This window comes from Lycorma delicatula, chromosome 1 (genome assembly GCF_047948215.1).
Source record: "Lycorma delicatula isolate Av1 chromosome 1, ASM4794821v1, whole genome shotgun sequence".
In the NCBI taxonomy this organism is placed as follows: domain Eukaryota; kingdom Metazoa; phylum Arthropoda; class Insecta; order Hemiptera; family Fulgoridae; genus Lycorma; species Lycorma delicatula.
In genome coordinates, this window is record NC_134455.1 from 137,368,858 (window position 1) to 137,385,999 (window position 17,142).

At 33.6% G+C, this 17,142-nt stretch overlaps 5 protein-coding genes across 9 annotated transcripts in view; all 5 read left to right on the forward strand.

Moving 5' to 3' along the window:
• The window catches only part of LOC142317655 (uncharacterized), a 53,912-nt gene extending 43,064 nt beyond the window's left edge, over positions 1–10,848 (forward strand). Inside the window, exon 6 of the mRNA XM_075354210.1 lies at positions 10,643–10,848. Within this exon, the coding sequence (XP_075210325.1) occupies positions 10,643–10,848 (206 nt within the window). The remainder of the gene's footprint in view (positions 1–10,642) is intronic.
• Positions 1–17,142, forward strand: part of LOC142322800 (uncharacterized) — a 77,840-nt gene that overhangs the window by 3,027 nt on the left and 57,671 nt on the right. Inside the window, exon 1 of one of the 5 annotated variants that reach the window (XM_075361882.1) lies at positions 8,403–8,998. The exons of the other annotated variants lie outside the window; for them this stretch is intronic. The gene's annotated coding sequence lies outside the window, so the exon portion shown is untranslated. Of the gene's footprint in view, positions 1–8,402; positions 8,999–17,142 lie in introns of those variants that run through there. 5 annotated transcript variants of the gene reach the window in all.
• LOC142317656 (uncharacterized) lies at positions 11,127–12,320 on the forward strand. The gene has a single exon (XM_075354211.1). The coding sequence runs from the start codon at positions 11,127–11,129 to the stop codon at positions 12,318–12,320; it is 1,194 nt and encodes a 397-aa protein (XP_075210326.1).
• Positions 12,636–13,214, forward strand: LOC142317657 (uncharacterized). The gene has a single exon (XM_075354212.1). It carries the CDS (start codon positions 12,636–12,638, stop codon positions 13,212–13,214), a length of 579 nt encoding a protein of 192 aa, XP_075210327.1.
• Positions 14,178–14,828, forward strand: LOC142317658 (uncharacterized). The gene has a single exon (XM_075354213.1). It carries the CDS (start codon positions 14,178–14,180, stop codon positions 14,826–14,828), a length of 651 nt encoding a protein of 216 aa, XP_075210328.1.

Genomic DNA, 17,142 nt, shown 5'->3' on the forward strand with positions numbered 1-17,142 from the left:
AAAATGGCCACCACAGGTAAATTATGTAAGTGAAAACTTAAAAAAAAATAGGTTTAAGGTCCTGAAACATGTGGGTAGGTTAAAATTTTTTTGGAATTGGTCAAGCAACCAGCTTATGTTTTTTTTGGGACACTTAAAATGGATTGACTATAGCAGCTCGAAAAATCATTCATTAGTTGGTCTGTGACCATCTAACTTTAAATATGGATAAAACCATTGCTTTTGTGCTTCTCAGGTTGACTAACAACTGATCATGTGGATTGAATTTTCATTAATGATAACTATAGTATTTCTGTTGCCCACAAAGTGAAATTTCTGGGTGTTATTAGATGACAAGTTCTAGTGGGTTGATCAAATTGATTTTATTTGTAATAAAATAAGCTCTGATACATCTTAATAAAATGCTAAGGTTGTTATCAATATATATTATGGCTACATATATCCATGTAAAGTAAAGCACAAATTACTCTAATTAAATTTATTTAAAAAATCTACAAAAAAATCAGAAAGAACACTCTTAGTGTTATAATCAATGTGCCTTTTGTTTGCTCTTTGGACTGTTGTACATGCTGCTTTAATTCTTCTTGTAATTTGGGCTTCCTCTTTGCCAAATTGACTGCCATAGGTTCTCAATGGGAGTAAAGTCTAGCGAGTATGCTGGCCATGGTAGCAGTTCAACATCGTTAACTAACCGGTTGGTCTAGTGGAACACGTCTTCCAAAATCAGCTAATTTGGAAGTCTGAGGGTTCCAGTGTTCAAGTCCTAGTAAAGTCAGTTATTTTTGTATGGATTTGAATACTAGAGCATGGATATCGGTGTTCTTTGGTGGTTGGATTTCAATTAACCACACATCTCAGGAATGGTCGAACTGAGACTGTACAAGACTACACTTCATTTACATTCATACATATCACCCTCATTCATCCGCTGAAGTAATACCTGAATGGTAATTCCCAGACGTTAAACAGGAAAAAAGAAAGTTCAACATCCTTCTCTTTAAACCAGTCTATCATAACGCGACTCCAGTGACAAGGAGTGTTGTCTTGCTGGAAAAGATAATTCTCTTCCATTAGCCTAGTTGCTGAAGGAACCATTACTTCCTCCAATATTTACACATATCTCCAGTTGTTGACTGATAATGTAAATAATGTACAGTTCTCCAGGGCCTTCGTAGGTTTTGCATCCCCAAATCATTGCTTCACCTCCAGCTTAAATGACAGGTGCAATGCAGGATGGCAGAAACTTTTCTGATTGAGTGCACCTAGCCTTTACTTGCTTTCTTGGATACAGGTCGAATCTGCTTTCATATGAAAAACACATCATTGCTAGGCTTCTTTCATCCGATTACGCCTCTCATAACACCACCTCATTTACCTTTCCTTAGCTTGTTCATTAACCAGGGGTTTACAAAGGCTATGTAAGACATCAAACCAGCATCTTTCAGACGACGGTCTATAGTTTCAGCACCGATGTTAATGTCCAAACTATTCTTAACTTTCACTAAAATATCAGTGAAAGTAGCTCTACGATCTTGTTTACTTATGTGTATGATTTTACGGTCAGTTCTTGTTGAAGTTAGTCTAGGCCTACTCTTATGGGAATTATCAAGGACAGTACCAGATGTTTTAAATTTTTTTACTGTCCCACGCAGGTTTCTGACACTCCCCAAGTTTTTATGCAATCTGTCTAAAGCTTCCCTACCCCTGTCTATAGTCACCCTTCCACATCCTCACAATCTATCACTTAACATTGGTATTCACTGACTTTCAGCCCATTTTTAGATTTTTAAGCAAACAAATTAAACTAAAATACACTTAGTAAGATTGATAGCAGACAATGAAAAGTGGTGATCAGCTGATTAGCCAGTGCTACCATTTTCCCACAGTTCCTAGTTAAATTAGTCTGGCAGTCTGACATTAAGTCATCAATAATGATCTCCAGCAATGTAAAAATAGCTGAAAGAAAGATGCGTTCAGGACTGTGACCAAGATCTCACATCTGTTTTTTAAAAAAAATGGTGATTGGGCTAAGGTTTCCTGCAAGCCCATACACAACAAAATTCAATAGTTGGGTGTATCCGTTCGAGATTAATAATTTTCCAAAATTAAATTTTGCTTTACATTTTACATGTTTTAAAAAAAAAATTGCAATAAAATAATAAATCGGTTCTATAAAAGATAGAGAGGTTGTATTTGTGTTAAAAACTACTCATTTTAAGGGTTATTTGGCTAATGTTTAGCTTTGTGTTGTTTAGCAAAACTATAAGGATAGGAAGCATTAATGTGTAACTTACAGGTGTCCTTAAACTTTTGATAGACACTGTATAATCTCATCTCGTGGTGCGTTTTCAAAGTCAGGACAAATTTTTAATATAAAAATCGTCTGTAAGATGATTATCTGTGGCCCATAAGTATGAGTCTTATAGACTTTCATGAAATATGTAAATTATATAAATATGTTAACTTGTCCTTGTTTTTGTATTTATAAATTTGCTATCTTTATTTGTCTGTAACGTACTAAAAAAATAGGATAGTTCTCTTATGTTTACTTTTAGATGATTGGATTGTTTGAAACTCTTAATAATTTTTGTAAATTAATTAGGGTAAAACCTAATTGCAATATATTTTCTTCACATGTTGGTTTTGTAATGTTCATTTTTTTCATTAATTTTGTCTTTAGTAACATTTTTATTTCTGTTAAACTATTTTAAAAATAATGTTGTGCAAATTAATGGAAATATATTTAAATTTTAACTATGTTTTATATTTTACCTTTATGAGTTGTACACTGCACAATTTCATTAGTATGATTGAAATATGTCCCACCCTTATATTTTATTACATCTTTTTCTTTGAAAGAGGTAATAAAATATAAGAGGTTATTTTTGGCACAGATTGAATCAGTTTTACATATTTTTCTTAAAATGTTTTATCCTAAAATTATATACAGATTGTGTATGTGTTCTGAGAGGATCTGATGGTCTGGATTGGGTAGTGATTATGAAAGAGAGAAAAAAAATAAAACAGCACATCAACATTATTTAAAGTTTGTTAAATTTATAATTATACCAGAAACGCAAGAAGAGTTTATGCATCAACTATAATAATGGAAAACAATATGGTAAATAACATTTATGCTACAAGAACAGAGAAGACTTAACTGAGAATAATTGAATAAACATTACATTCACAAAAAAAAAAAAACAGGAATTCAAACACATAATTAACTTACAGCACGAAAAAACATAGCACGACCAGTCTTTCCAAGCACAACATTTTACTTAAAAAATAATCTAATTTTAGTATTTATATATTATATCCGACAATACAGAAACAGCCGTGAGCAGTAAGTAAAAATTAAATAAAGTCTTTAGATAAGTTAAATCGTGTAAAGAGCTTGACCCGACGATTTAATATCAAAAAAACAATGTACACAGCACCAAAGCTAACACACCTAACGCACGAAGAGAACTGACCGACAAATCAGCTGACATCATCATCCGCACACAGGTCAGAATTGTAATAATAAACAACCTTGGGTTATATTGTTAATAACACCATTCACTGATTTGTTGGCGACATTGACCAAAAACTGAACAGTACGGATAATAAGTTTTTTCCTTATCATGTTATCTAGCTTTCGCATTTCACTCTTGTATATGGCGCAATAGAATAAAAGAACAATAATGTACTCAATGAATTCATAGTAGAAGTGAGATCAGGTGAGTTTTCCGTCCTGTCTTATCAAACATAGATAATATTATCACTCGTGAAGTTTTTTTTAATGCTTTTGAAGAATGCCAGACAAGGACCTGTTGGAATACCTAATTTTTGCTTTTCAGAAGGGGCATAATTTTCTGTTTTTCAAAATCACAGTTTACTTTTCTGAATTCATCATTCCTTTGTTTAGAACAAAACATTGAAATCCTTCAACAGAAAATCATTCCAAAACATATTTTTTATAGAGCTTTTCACTGTGTGTCAGGGAGAAACAGATTTTCCATTTACTCTTAATAAATTTTGGAGTTTTCTTTCACAGTGTACTTCATTGGAGAACATTTTTTGAATGATATACAAAAGATCAATTTATGTATTTCTTAGCCCATTGTAATCTCCTTTTTTCTTATTTTCTGTTGGAAGTTGCTTTTTTAATGGATTTTGTACTTTCGACCTCATTCAAGCAACCTTCATTGCACAGTTGAGTAATAAATTTCATCACAGAAACCAGCATTTCCCTTTGAAGATTACTGGAGGATCAATTTTAGATAACCTAATTGGCAAAAATCATCTTTTTTAGTAATTTTTCATTTTCTTCCATAATATTCCTTTCTTCATGATTCCACAGAACCGGTCTGTTTTTTCAGCTGACAATAAGATTTATGGATTTAAATTTTTTCATGCATGCAGTCAGATGACCACATTAAACAATGTTCACGAAGAGTGTATGATTTTAATTTGTTGTTTTGCTGTAACAGCAATCTAAAAAATTAAATTGAATGATTAAAATAAAAAAAAAATTATTTGATGTGTAGCAAAACCCTAACCCTCTGACTACAAAAATTAAAGAAATTTAATAACTGTACAAAACACTATGTAATTTCATCTAGATTATAAAAGACCAAACAGATAATGTAAATACAAAATTACTAACAAAGGTAACCTTGTGAAGGGATAGTGTGACCGAGTTAAATTTCTCTACAATGTAGTGTTTCCATAATTAGCATGACTTATATTTTTGATTGTAATTAATGCTTGATTCAGCAGGTATAATTTATACTGGTGGCGGTGGAATGGAAGGGAATTCTGTTCTGTTTAGGGAAGATTCAATTAAGTTTTAAAACTATTTATTCAACAGATTTAAGAAAAACGTTGAGGATCTTTTGCATTAGGCAGACCACTCAGTTTCTTCTAATAACATATTTGTAAATATGTAATTAATTTTGTTCATTGGAATATTTCTCATTCTTAATATTAATGTATTTAACATTAATACTGAGTAACACTACTGCTAATAGGGGAAAAAATGTACAGGGAATGCAAAGTAGTAGAAATTGATGAAATACTCTTCTCAAAAACATTCATGTTCTTCTTAATACCAGTACGTGGGTGTTTGGAGATATTTGCCATGATATGAAGTAGTGTACTTCATTCATGACTAGTATAATACATTGAGTCATATTGTAGATAAAGTTGATTCATGGTGGGTTATCAGACAAAAGAATTATAACATGAAGGTTTTTGTCATTTTAAGCCCAATCACCGGCACAATTTCATTGGTGATTTTGGTACAGATAATGGATACACACCCACACTATCTAAAATATATGGGATCTGCTGCAGCTGCAAAAAAATCATGATACTTTAAGAAACCACACAGATAACTTTTTCGTTAAATTTATTTGCTGGTGTTAAATAGAAAGAAGATATGGTCTGTTTGATATTAAATAAGTACAAGATGTGGCTATTAAATTACGAGACTAATGCTGCTCAGAAACGAGACTAATGCGCAGAAGAACTGCGCATGCGCCAAATTCATACGACCAACAGCTGTGTAGCGAGAAGTCTTTTCTTTCGATTGTTGCTACTCCAGTTTTTGTAGACATATTAGTCTGGCCTTCGTTTGGATAACATCTGTTTTTTTGTTTTTCCAGAAAAATAAGTGTTTTATTAGAGCAAAGAATTGTGAAATTTCATATGAAACTTTGAAAAACTGCTACTGAAACTTATCTTTCATTAAAAAAAAGTATATGGCAATGAATGTTTATCACATGCGCAGGTTTTTCAGTGGTTTAGGCATTTTCAAGATGGCCGAGAAGACGTTGAAGATGATGTTGGCCTGCGTCACCCTTCCACATCAAAAATAGATAAAAATATTGAAGAAATTGGTAATCTGATCCGATCTGACTTTTGGTTAACTATTCGTGCGATTGCTGAAACTGTAAGAATTGACAGAAAATACGTAAGGCAAATTTTACATAACAATGTAAAAAAAAGTGTGCGTGAAAATGGTGCCTAAAATTCTCACAATCGAACAAAAAGAAGCTTGTGAAAATGTTTATTCTGATACTTTGAATACCTTTGAAAATGAACCAAACTTCTTGGAAAGAGTGATAAAATTTGATGAATCTTGGTTTTTCACTTATGATCCAGAAACTAAGCGTCAATGCGTGTATTGGAAGGCCCCAACTTCACCGAGAGCTAAAAAAGCTCGAATGAGCAAATCAAAATTCAAAGCGACAATGATTGTTTTTTATATATTCATGGGATTGTGTACTATTAATAGGTTAAACTATTAATCAACATTACTACCTCCTCGCTCAACCCTGAAAAATAAGAAAAAAAACGACACAAATTGTGGAAGAAGTCATGGATTCTTCATCAGAATAACGCCACCGGCTCACACTACATTGTCTGTTAAGATGTTTCTAACCAAGTATAACATCCCAGTGTTAGACCATCCGCCTGACTTGGTACCACGTGACTTTTATCCTTTCACCAAGGTCAAATCTGCATTAAAAGGAACAAAATTTCAGACCGTCGAATCTGTGAAAGAAAAAGTGGCGTGCGTCATGAAAGAGCTCACAGAAGACTTCCAGCACTTTCAAACAATGAAATATTTGCATGGAGCGTTGTAAGGATAGAGGAGGGGTGTATATTGAAGGGGATAATAACTAAATATGTATAAATTTAAAATATAATATTTTACAGCATTAGTCTCGTTATTTAATAGCCACATCTCATATATCTTTTATTCTAATCAGTACACAGTAATATGTTATATCGATCAGGTCAGAATGGGTAGATATGCTATTCCATGAATAAAAAAAGGATTCCAACATGGTTCAAGGGAATCTACGGTAAAGTTTTTGTAAGAGAAGCATCGTAATATATGCTATTATTTGTAAAATAAAAAATAGTTAACATTCAGAATCCATATTAATCATTGAAATTATGTCCACATGAAGGTAAATACGTGAAGGTGTTTAAAAAATAATTATATAAAACTTTTATGTGTAAAAAATAATTTAAAAAAATAATTCACAATTCAAAATTTCCCTATTTAAACTTTGAAGACAAGAGTTTTACCCTTTTTTTGTTGCCTCACTAAAGCAATGAATTTTTAAATAAAAATCCTTAATAAACATATACTTAGCAACATGTTTCATCAAATGTTGTATTCAACAGTCTAAATAAAATTAATGTAACAAACTTTTTCTTGTGTTTCTGCATCACATAAATCCAAAGATAATATACCTTTACAAGTTTTATAACAACTGAACAGTTAAAGATATCAATCTGAAATTTTGTAGGAGCTAAGATAATTCTTAGTAAATAAAGAGATTTTTTAGTAACAAGCAATCAAAGTAAGGTATACAAGAGAAGCTCAAAAATTTGTACTTTTTTCATTCTCACCTATTTATCAATCTTATCACTTATCTAACTGGTAAAATTTCTTAAAAATTTAGTAACATATAAAAGTTTAATTTCAAATTCAGCATAAAACAGTCAGAAAGTGATGCAATTTATGTTGAGACATTTGTATTTTTACAAAATTCAAATTCAAGGGCATATCCTTCTGTGCCGATAGTAAATTGACCAGAACCAGGAAGATTACTCTTAGTAAATTGATGAAATGTTTACAAATAATTAATTTTACATTTCATGTTAAATAAAATTTCTTCTTGTTAGAAAAGAAATAATAATTTTATTTCAGTGTATTACAATTTTTCAGTGTATTCAATTTCAGTGTATTCAATTTTGTTTCAGTGTATTACATTTAAACAGATTTTTGTTTGAAGGATTCCTTATTAGAACATTGTTAATGCCACTGCTCACCAGCCTGTTTAATATTCATTGTGATTTCATCACTCCAGGTTGAGAAATGTACAACTAAAATCATTCCATTTCCGAATATTTTAAGTGCCATTCACCGATGTGTGTTCTGTTAAAAATTTTAATTTAATAGTAAACGCTAACCAAGTTTGATTAGATGATATGTTGAATGAACTACCATCAGTTAATTAGAAAGTTAAAAATAAAACCTAACTGATTCGATATTATTGAGAAGTTTAAAAAATGTTCTTCACCACAAGTTCCACCTGACATTGGAAACGAAAGTTGTCAAAAGCTATAAAACCATTTTTGGTTTGAGTTATAAACAGTTAAGCAAGTGTAAGTTATTAGACCACAAAACACTAAACACGCTTCAAATTGTTAAAAAAATATTTATTCTTTTAAATTAATAAATTGTTTAAAATTACAAGGGTAAGTCAATTATTATCTGCAATGTAGTTAAGCATTTCTAGTGGATTTACTTCTCTGCTCACTGTTCAAGAGGGAGTGTGGCGGCAGTCGCGTTCCAGATGCCGACTCTGACAGTACATTGTTATTATTAAACGTAAAATTAAACTATATGCAATATGCTAAATGTTTGTTATACTGTACCAATGTTATATAATTTCAATAAATACAATTTATACATAATTGTGTGAATATCTATTTCACATTGCTTTATTTTAAAATATTTTTTGGTGACCCCCGACGTGATTATTTAAACGAAGTTTCGAAACTGTAATTAATCGAATTTAATGAACAGTTCGCTTTCAAGATTAAGTGTATATTTAAACGGAAGTGTATTAAACTAGTTCGAGATTTTCCACATGATTAACTATTTGGTGTGTGATTAACTATTTGGTGTGTGGTTATTTAGTTATGATTAACTATCTTGAGTGCTGTGTATAAACGTGTTTACGTTCACCATTTACGCGAAGATAAACGTTGGACGTATGGATATTCAAAATCTGATCTTCCAGTAACATCATCTCGGATCGCATTTTGTTTCTACACCTTAGTCTTCATTTGTGCTTCCAGACATTCGCAACACATAGGTAGTCAAATCTTTCTTCTACTTACGTTAGTTTGGCCAACGTGTCAGGTTCTGGTGAGAAAGATACGCATTGTTCGACCCAAGTCAAGTCATATTTTTTAATGTACATCTGTAAGTAATGAAAGTTAATTTATTGTACCTTAACATTGACGCAAGCCACTTGCGTTAAATATTTAAGCTTATGCTCAGTATTGTTTAAATATTGCATTTGTTCTAGTTGTGAATCTGTTGTGTTACATAAGTTTTCACATTTAGATTTTGTGTTATTTACTTGTCTCAATATACATTTTTTTAACACGTTTGTTACATTTTCGTTGTATTGTGTCCATAATTTTAAGTTCAATCTTGCATGAGGTCAAGTCGTTTATTAATTAAGAATTTAATTCTACTTAATTGTTACTGTAAACAGATTTTATTTTATTTTGTTTTTCTTAGTTTTTTCTACATTCAGTTAATTTTAACGACATAAATTTCTCTTATCAGTGTTTATCTGTAAGTAATGAAATCTATATTTTTGCTTCTGTGCTAATGTTTATGACTCATGTTTGTTATGTAATTCCATTTTAGTCTTTGAATTTGTGTATAAAACTTTCTTATCTTTACTTAATTGATCTTTTCCCAGAAATGTTTATATGATGGAATTTTATTGCATTTAGAGTAATTGTTCTCTACAGAATATAAATTAAACTTTTTTTTTTAGATAACTATCTTATAAATTGATATATTCGTCGGTGTATAAATAAATATCAGTCTATTTACTATTTGTTGTATTATTTAAATATTATTGAAGCGATAGCCCTTTTTTTGTTTTTTGACGTATGTAATTTAATATATCCTCGTAGCTAGGTTTATGCATTGTACTACTTAACATTTTCTTTATCATTAATCATATATTTAGCGTACCTAAGTACAATTAATTATAGTTTCCATTTGTAATCTCAGTACTCGGTTGCGATATTTTTAAACATGTCATCAAATGAGGAGAGCGAGGAAAACGTCTCGGAACGAAGCATGAAGCTCTTAAGAATTAGGCGCGGACATTTAAGGCACGAGTCACTCGCATAGACTTATCTCCTTACCTTTAATGCAAAAATCCAAGCCTTATCCAATTTAACTTGGAGACTACAGAAGCTTGAAAAATGCTGGAGCCACTTCAACGTCATCCAAAATGAAATTCAAGAAATTGCTACTAGTGATTATAATGAAAATGACGAAGCTGAGTACGTCTCATTTGAAGACAGTTATTTTGATATCCGTGCTAAAATTGAAGATATTCTTTCAGCCCGTAAAATTCCCGAAACAAGTAATCCTTTCGAGCTTTCTCCTGAACAAACTGACGTAACTGGTGTCGTTAAACTCCCACATATACCTTTACCTTCCTGTTCAATCTTCAATTATGAAGACTGGTCAGATTTTCATGATATATTCGATTCTATGATAAATAATTCAACAAAACTGACAAAAATTTTATTACCTTCGTTCTTGCCTTACAGATGAAGCTCTACGGACTATCAAGGAAATCAAGGTCTCAGCATGTAATTATGATTCAGCTTGGTCATCTCTCAAACAAAGATTTGACAATAAGAGATTAATAATAAAGGCTCACGTACAGGGAATACTAAAAAATTGAACGGCTAGTTAAACCTTCGGCATCTGGATTAAAAAACCTATACGATACTATTTCGAATCATTTAACTGCTTTACGAAATCTCGGCGAGCCTGTAGATCAGTGGAGTACACTTTTATTGTTCTTAGTGGTAAACAAATTGGATCTTGAAACTAGAGACCGCTGGGAAGCTTATAATACTAAACGAATTATGAATGAGAAAATTGAAAACTTAAACGATATCACAAGTGAGACATCGTCAAGCGTCCTAGAGTTACAAGTGACTCCATATGCTTTTAATGATTTAATGAAGTTTTTAAATGGTCAGTTTGTCATTCAAGAAGTACGGGAATAAAATCATCTATCTAAACCGCACATCAAAGGGACATTTAACACAAACAGTTATAAAAACTCGTGTCACTCAATCAGTACAAAAGACTTTCTGCAATACAAATATCAATCCTTTTAAACGTGTTTGTGCCATTTGTAAACAAGACCATGACCTTTTCCTGCAATCAATTGACTACTCGTACTTCCTCCCAAAGATACGATAAGGTAAGAGAACATAATCTATGTTTTAACTGCTTAAAAGACAGACGGAAGAGCATACTTCATATTGAAAATTCACAAAAAATGTCTAATTCCCAAGCGATTGAAAAGGAATCCGAACCAAGGAATGCGCCTAATGTTGTAGCTACCTGCTCAAGCAAAAATCAAGAAGTAATTCTAGCAACAGCGATAATGTTGGTTGCAGATTTTCAGGGTAATTATTATCCGGGTTGCGCCTTGCTAGATAGCGGCAGCCAATCAAATTTCATAAGCCAGTCATTTGCTGCTGCGTTAGGCATTCAACAAGTCAAAACTTCAACATCAGTAATCTGCATTGGGAACTCAAATACATCAGCTAAATATTCTGTACGAACTACTACTAAATCAAGGTTTGGGAACTTTGAAGAAGAGCTAGAGTTATTGGTGTTGAAGAGGATAGCCTATGATCTTCCTACATCTTCAATACACAAAAAATTTAATATTCCAAATGAAGTAAATTTAGCTGACAAACACTTTTACAAGTGTAGAGGAATTGAATTACTTATTGGCGCTAGTATTTTCTATAATACAATAATAGAAGGACAAATCAAGCATGGCTCTAATTTACCAGTTCTTCAGAATACAGAGTTTGGTTGGATTGTCAGTAGGACGATTACTTCAGGTAAATCACGAGAAATTGAAATTAATTCCATTACTACTATTACTCATTGCAGTATTGCTGCATTAAACAATTTAGAAGATCTTATATCATCTTTCTGGAGGATAGAAGAACTACCAATAGAAAGGTCAAAAACGTTTGAAGAAGAAGCCTGTGAACAAAATTATACTAATCATGTTAAACGTCAATCTGATGGCAGATTTATAGTCAGCTTACCATTTTTTACAGATCCTACTATTACTTTAGGCGATTCAAAGGAGCATGCGATTAAACGATTAAGGTCTTTGGAACAAAGGTTTAGTAGACAACCAGAGTTGAAACAAGCTTATACTGAATTTTTAAACGAATACTTGGAGAATGGTGAGATGGAACAAGCAACCAGCCTTCATGAACCGAACCTTACATACTATTTGCCGCATCATCCTGTAATTAAAGAGTCATCTTCCAGTACACGGCTTCGGGTAGTTTTTGACGCATCGTCTAAAACATCTACCGACAACTCTCTGAATAATGTACTCATGATTGGACCTACATTTCAACGAGACATTGTCACAATTCTATTATCCTTTCGTATTCCTATTTACGTCTTCACAGCAGATAAAAAGCAAATGTATCGATAGATATTAATTGCAGAAGATGAAGCGTATTTTGATGAATCTCCAGCGTATTTTGTGGAGGAATGATCCTGCCGAGACAATTAATATTTATAGACTTAAAACTGTGACCTATGACACTGAATCTGCTCCATACCTCGCAAACGAAGGAAAACAGTCCTTTCTGAAGGGAGCTGAGTGTCTACTTCGGGATTTTTACGTGGATGATGTTTTGACTGGAAGCGATTCTCGTGAGAAAATATTTGGACAGTCGCAACTGATATTTTCCTGAAGGAAGGCGAATTTGAACTACACAAATGGTGTTCTAATGATCCTACTATAATGGAGAACATTCCAAATGAACGTCTTGAAACTGGATTCACTATAGAAGAATCTAGCGATAAGGTAATTAAAACTTTAGGAATGTTTTGGCAGCCTTCCTCAGATTCCTTTAGATTTAAAATTAATTTAACGAAACCTCCAACTACCATCACTAAACGATTTATTCTGTCTGATATATCAAAATTATTCGATCCTATCGGAATAATTGCTCCAGTCGTTATTACTGCCAAACTAATTATGCAGGAGGTCTGGCAAATAAATGATCTGGGATGGGATGAAATTGTTCCTGAGCAAATTCAAGTTAAATGGACAAACTACAGAAACTCTTTACAAATTTTGAATCATTTATCCGTGGGTAGACGAGTCGCAAGCGGTTATACAAATCAACGGTATGAAATGCATGGATTTTCAGATGCTTCTGAAAGAGCCTATGGAGCATGTTTCTATCTTAGAACCATTCAAGAAGACATCATCACCGTTAAACGGTTATGTTCTAAATCTCGTGTAGCGCCGTTAAAATCTATATCTTTGCCTAGACTAGAATTATGTGGAGCTTTACTATTAGCTAAACTAATATAAAAAATACGTAATGCATTAGATATTAATATTGCGAGCATCACTCTTGGATCGATTCCACAATTGTTTTGCATTGGCTAAATTCGCCTCCTAAAACTTATGTAAGAAATAGAACATCACAAATTCAAGATTTGACACAAGATTTGTATATGGATGCATATTCGTTCAAGTGATAACCCGGCAGATCTAATTTCAAGATCCGTGTGTCATGATAAGTTATTATGTTGTGAGTTATGGTGGAAGAGACCTCGGTGGTTGTCAAAACGTAACTATTAGCCCAAGCCAATACAAATTACTTCCATCAATTCAGAATCCGAAGAACGAAAACAAACAACAGTTCGGTTTGGTACGTCAACTTCATTTGATTTAATATGTAAGTTTTCTTCATGGAAAAAATGTTTGCGTACAACTGCTTTTTGCATCCGTTTCATAGAAAATTTTAATAATCCCGAGCAAAGGGCTACTGGACATTTGACAGCTGAAAATTTAAATAAGGCAGAAATAATCTGGATCAAACACGCAAAGAAGAATTTAATGAAATTAAAAATCAACTACAGAATGATAGGGAAGTGAGCAATAAATTAAAATCTCAAGGTCCTTTTTTAGATGAAAATGGCATCATCAGTGTCGGTGGAAGATTAAAACACCCTCTTATTCCTCCAGATTTCAAAAATCCAATTCTACCATCCTCTCATCAAATAACAAAATTGATAGCTCTACATAAACATTATAAGACTTTGCATACAGGCCCTCAGGCTCTTCTTGCAGCCATAAGAACCAAATACTGGCCAATTAATGGTAAAATACTCTCACGATCAGTCGTTAGAAATTGCTTCAATTGCAGTAGAGTTGCTCCTTAGGTATTAAACATTTAATGGCAATCTGCCTTCTTATAGAGTGCAACCTGCATACCCATTTCAAAATTGTGGAATAGATTTCTGCGGCCCATTTCTTTACCGTCGAGTTATGCAAAGAAGATCTACTCCAACCAAGGCTTATGTGGCTTTGTTTACTTGTATGTCTACAAAGACTATACATTTAGAATTGGTTCCGGATTTGAGTTCTAAGAAATTTATTGACGCTCTTGAAAGAATGATAGCAAGACGGGGTTACGTTAAACATATTTATTCTGAAAACAGCACAAATTTTATTGGTGCTAATTATTTACTCTGTGAATTAAAACAAATGCTAGCTTCTGAAGATCATCGTCATCAAACGCATTCATTTTGTGCTGATAACGGTATAACGTGGCATTTTATTCCTCCTCGTTTTCCCCATTTTGGCGGCTTTTGGGAAGCCGGAATAAAAACTATTAAACATCACTTTAAGCGAGTACTGGGGACGAATATTCTACCGTACGATGAATTTGAAACTTTATTAATTAAGATTGAGGCTTGCGTCAATACCCGACCACTTACTAGTCTGTCTAATGACCCAAATGACCTAAGTCCCTTAACTCCTGGTCATTTCCTTACTGGTAGTAATCCTTTGTCCTCTATTCCTTCACCTGATTTATCTGTAGTAAATGTTAACCGGCTTGATCAATCGCAACGTCTTCAACGTATGTACCAGAACTTTTGGCGTCGTTGGTCAAATGAATATCTATCAACCCTTTAACAACGAAATAAGTGGAAGAAGGATTATAAACCTCCGCAGCCAGGAGCATTGGTGGTTCTTAGAGAATTCTGGCCTCCTCTCCACTGGGAATTAGGTCGAATATAAGAACTACACAACGGACTGATGGTAGGGCTCGGATCGTCAGCATTCGTACTGCCAAGGGACTAGTTAAAAGAGCCTTGAATAAACTCTGTTTCCTTTTTGATGCTTGAAGTCAGATACTTCAACGGGGGCGGCATGTTAAGCATTTCTAGTGGATTTACCTCTCTGTTCACTGTTCAAGAGGGAGTGGGGGCAGTCTATGAGGCAGTCGCGTTCCAGATGCCGACTCTGACAGTACATTGCTGTTATTAAACGTAAAATTAAACGATATGTAATGTGCTAAATGTTTGTTATACTGTACCAATGTTATATAATTTCAATAAATGCAATTTATACATAATTGCGTGAATATCTATTTCACATTGCTTTTTTTCAAACAGTAGTTATAAATTTTATTGCTATACAAATAGGAAACTTACATGTGCATCATTTTTCAACATAGTCCCCTTGCATTTCAACGCACTTGGTTCATCGTTGCACAAGCTTCCTGATGCCCTTGTAAAAGAAGATTTTCGGTTGAGCTGCGAGCCAGGAATGCACCGCTTCTTTCACTATTTCGTCCGAGGTAAATCGATGGCCCCTTGATGCCTCTTTGAGTGGACCAAAGATGTGGTAGTCAGAAGGGGCAAGATCAGGACTATACAGAGGATGAGCTAGTACTTCAAAGTTTAATTTCTGGAGCGTTTCAGCAATGTGGGCAGCAGTATGTGGACAAGCATTTTCGTGCCACAACACACCTTTCGACAGCAGGCGAATTTCGACAGCGTTTGCTTCGAATTTCAGGCTTCAGCTTGGCAGTAAGCATCTCACTTTAAAGCGCACTGTTTGTTGTCGTGCCACTTTCCTCATTTCAAAAAACATTCAAAAAAACCTTAACCATCAGTTTTCCTGCGGACGCTTGGGTCTTGAACATTTTTTTGCAGGGCGAATTTAGATGTTTCCATTCCAACTCTGCCGTTTTCTCTTCGGCTTGTAATGATGGATCTATGTTTTGTCACCAATGATGATTCTGTCTAAGAAGATTCGTTGCCATAGCCATCCAAATGTTTTTGGCAGATGTCCAAGCGCGTTTGTTTATGCAACTGTGCGAATTTTGGGACCCATTTTGCACAGACTGTCTAAGAAGATTCGTTGCCATAGCCATCCAAATGTTTTTGGCAGATGTCCAAGCGCGTTTGTTTATGCAACTGTGCGAATTTTGGGACCCATTTTGCACAGACTGTCTAAGAAGATTCGTTGCCATAGCCATCCAAATGTTTTTGGCAGATGTCCAAGCGCGTTTGTTTATGCAACTGTGCGAGTTTTGGGACCCATTTTGCACAGACTATGAAACCCAAGTCTGTTGTGGATGATTTCGTAGGCAGAACCGTGACTAATTTATAGACGATGTGCCACTTCATCGATAGTTACTCGTCTGTTAGAAAACCATGTCACGTTCACGCTCAATGTTATTCTCATTTGTGGCGGTAAACGGTCGTCCAGTTCCTTCGTCGTGGGTAACACGTGCGACCATTTTTGAATTTTTCAATCTATTCGTAGACACTCCGTTGCTGCAACACACTGTTCCCGTAATGTACCGAAAGTCTTCGATGAATTTCGGCCCCTGATACACCTTCTTACCACAAAAAAACGGATCACTGAACTTTGCTCTTCTTTGCTGCAAACAGAAGCGGAGCCAGCCATTGTTAACGGCAGGACAGCAATAATGGAACTAACCTAGCAGCATCAAACCTTCACAGACACAACAGCAATTAAACCACGCATGCGTCATATTCACAACACGACAATACTATCAACATAAACAGAAATATACCTAAATTGCCGATAATAATTGACTTACCCTCGTACTATTAAAGTTGTTGCTTTTTATTAATTTAATGTGGTATTATACTGATTTGATAATCTGTGGTGGATTGCTAGCATATGTATATCTTTCATGTGGATAGTTCTGGGTTCAAATCCAAGTTAACTTGAAATTTTTCATGCACAAAAAATTTCATTTATCTTGTAAAGTAAGTAATTGTGGGAAAGCCTTTTATTGCTGTGAGAATAAAATAGATTGTTATTGAGGTTTTTGTTTTGTTTTAAAATTTCTTAGTTTCCTAGAATTATGTAAAAAATAATACAGTAATTTTTTTTATTGTTTGCATTTTTGTTAGTTTCATAATGTTACTAACATTAAAGTGTCATTATTTTGTGATTCAGGGTAATG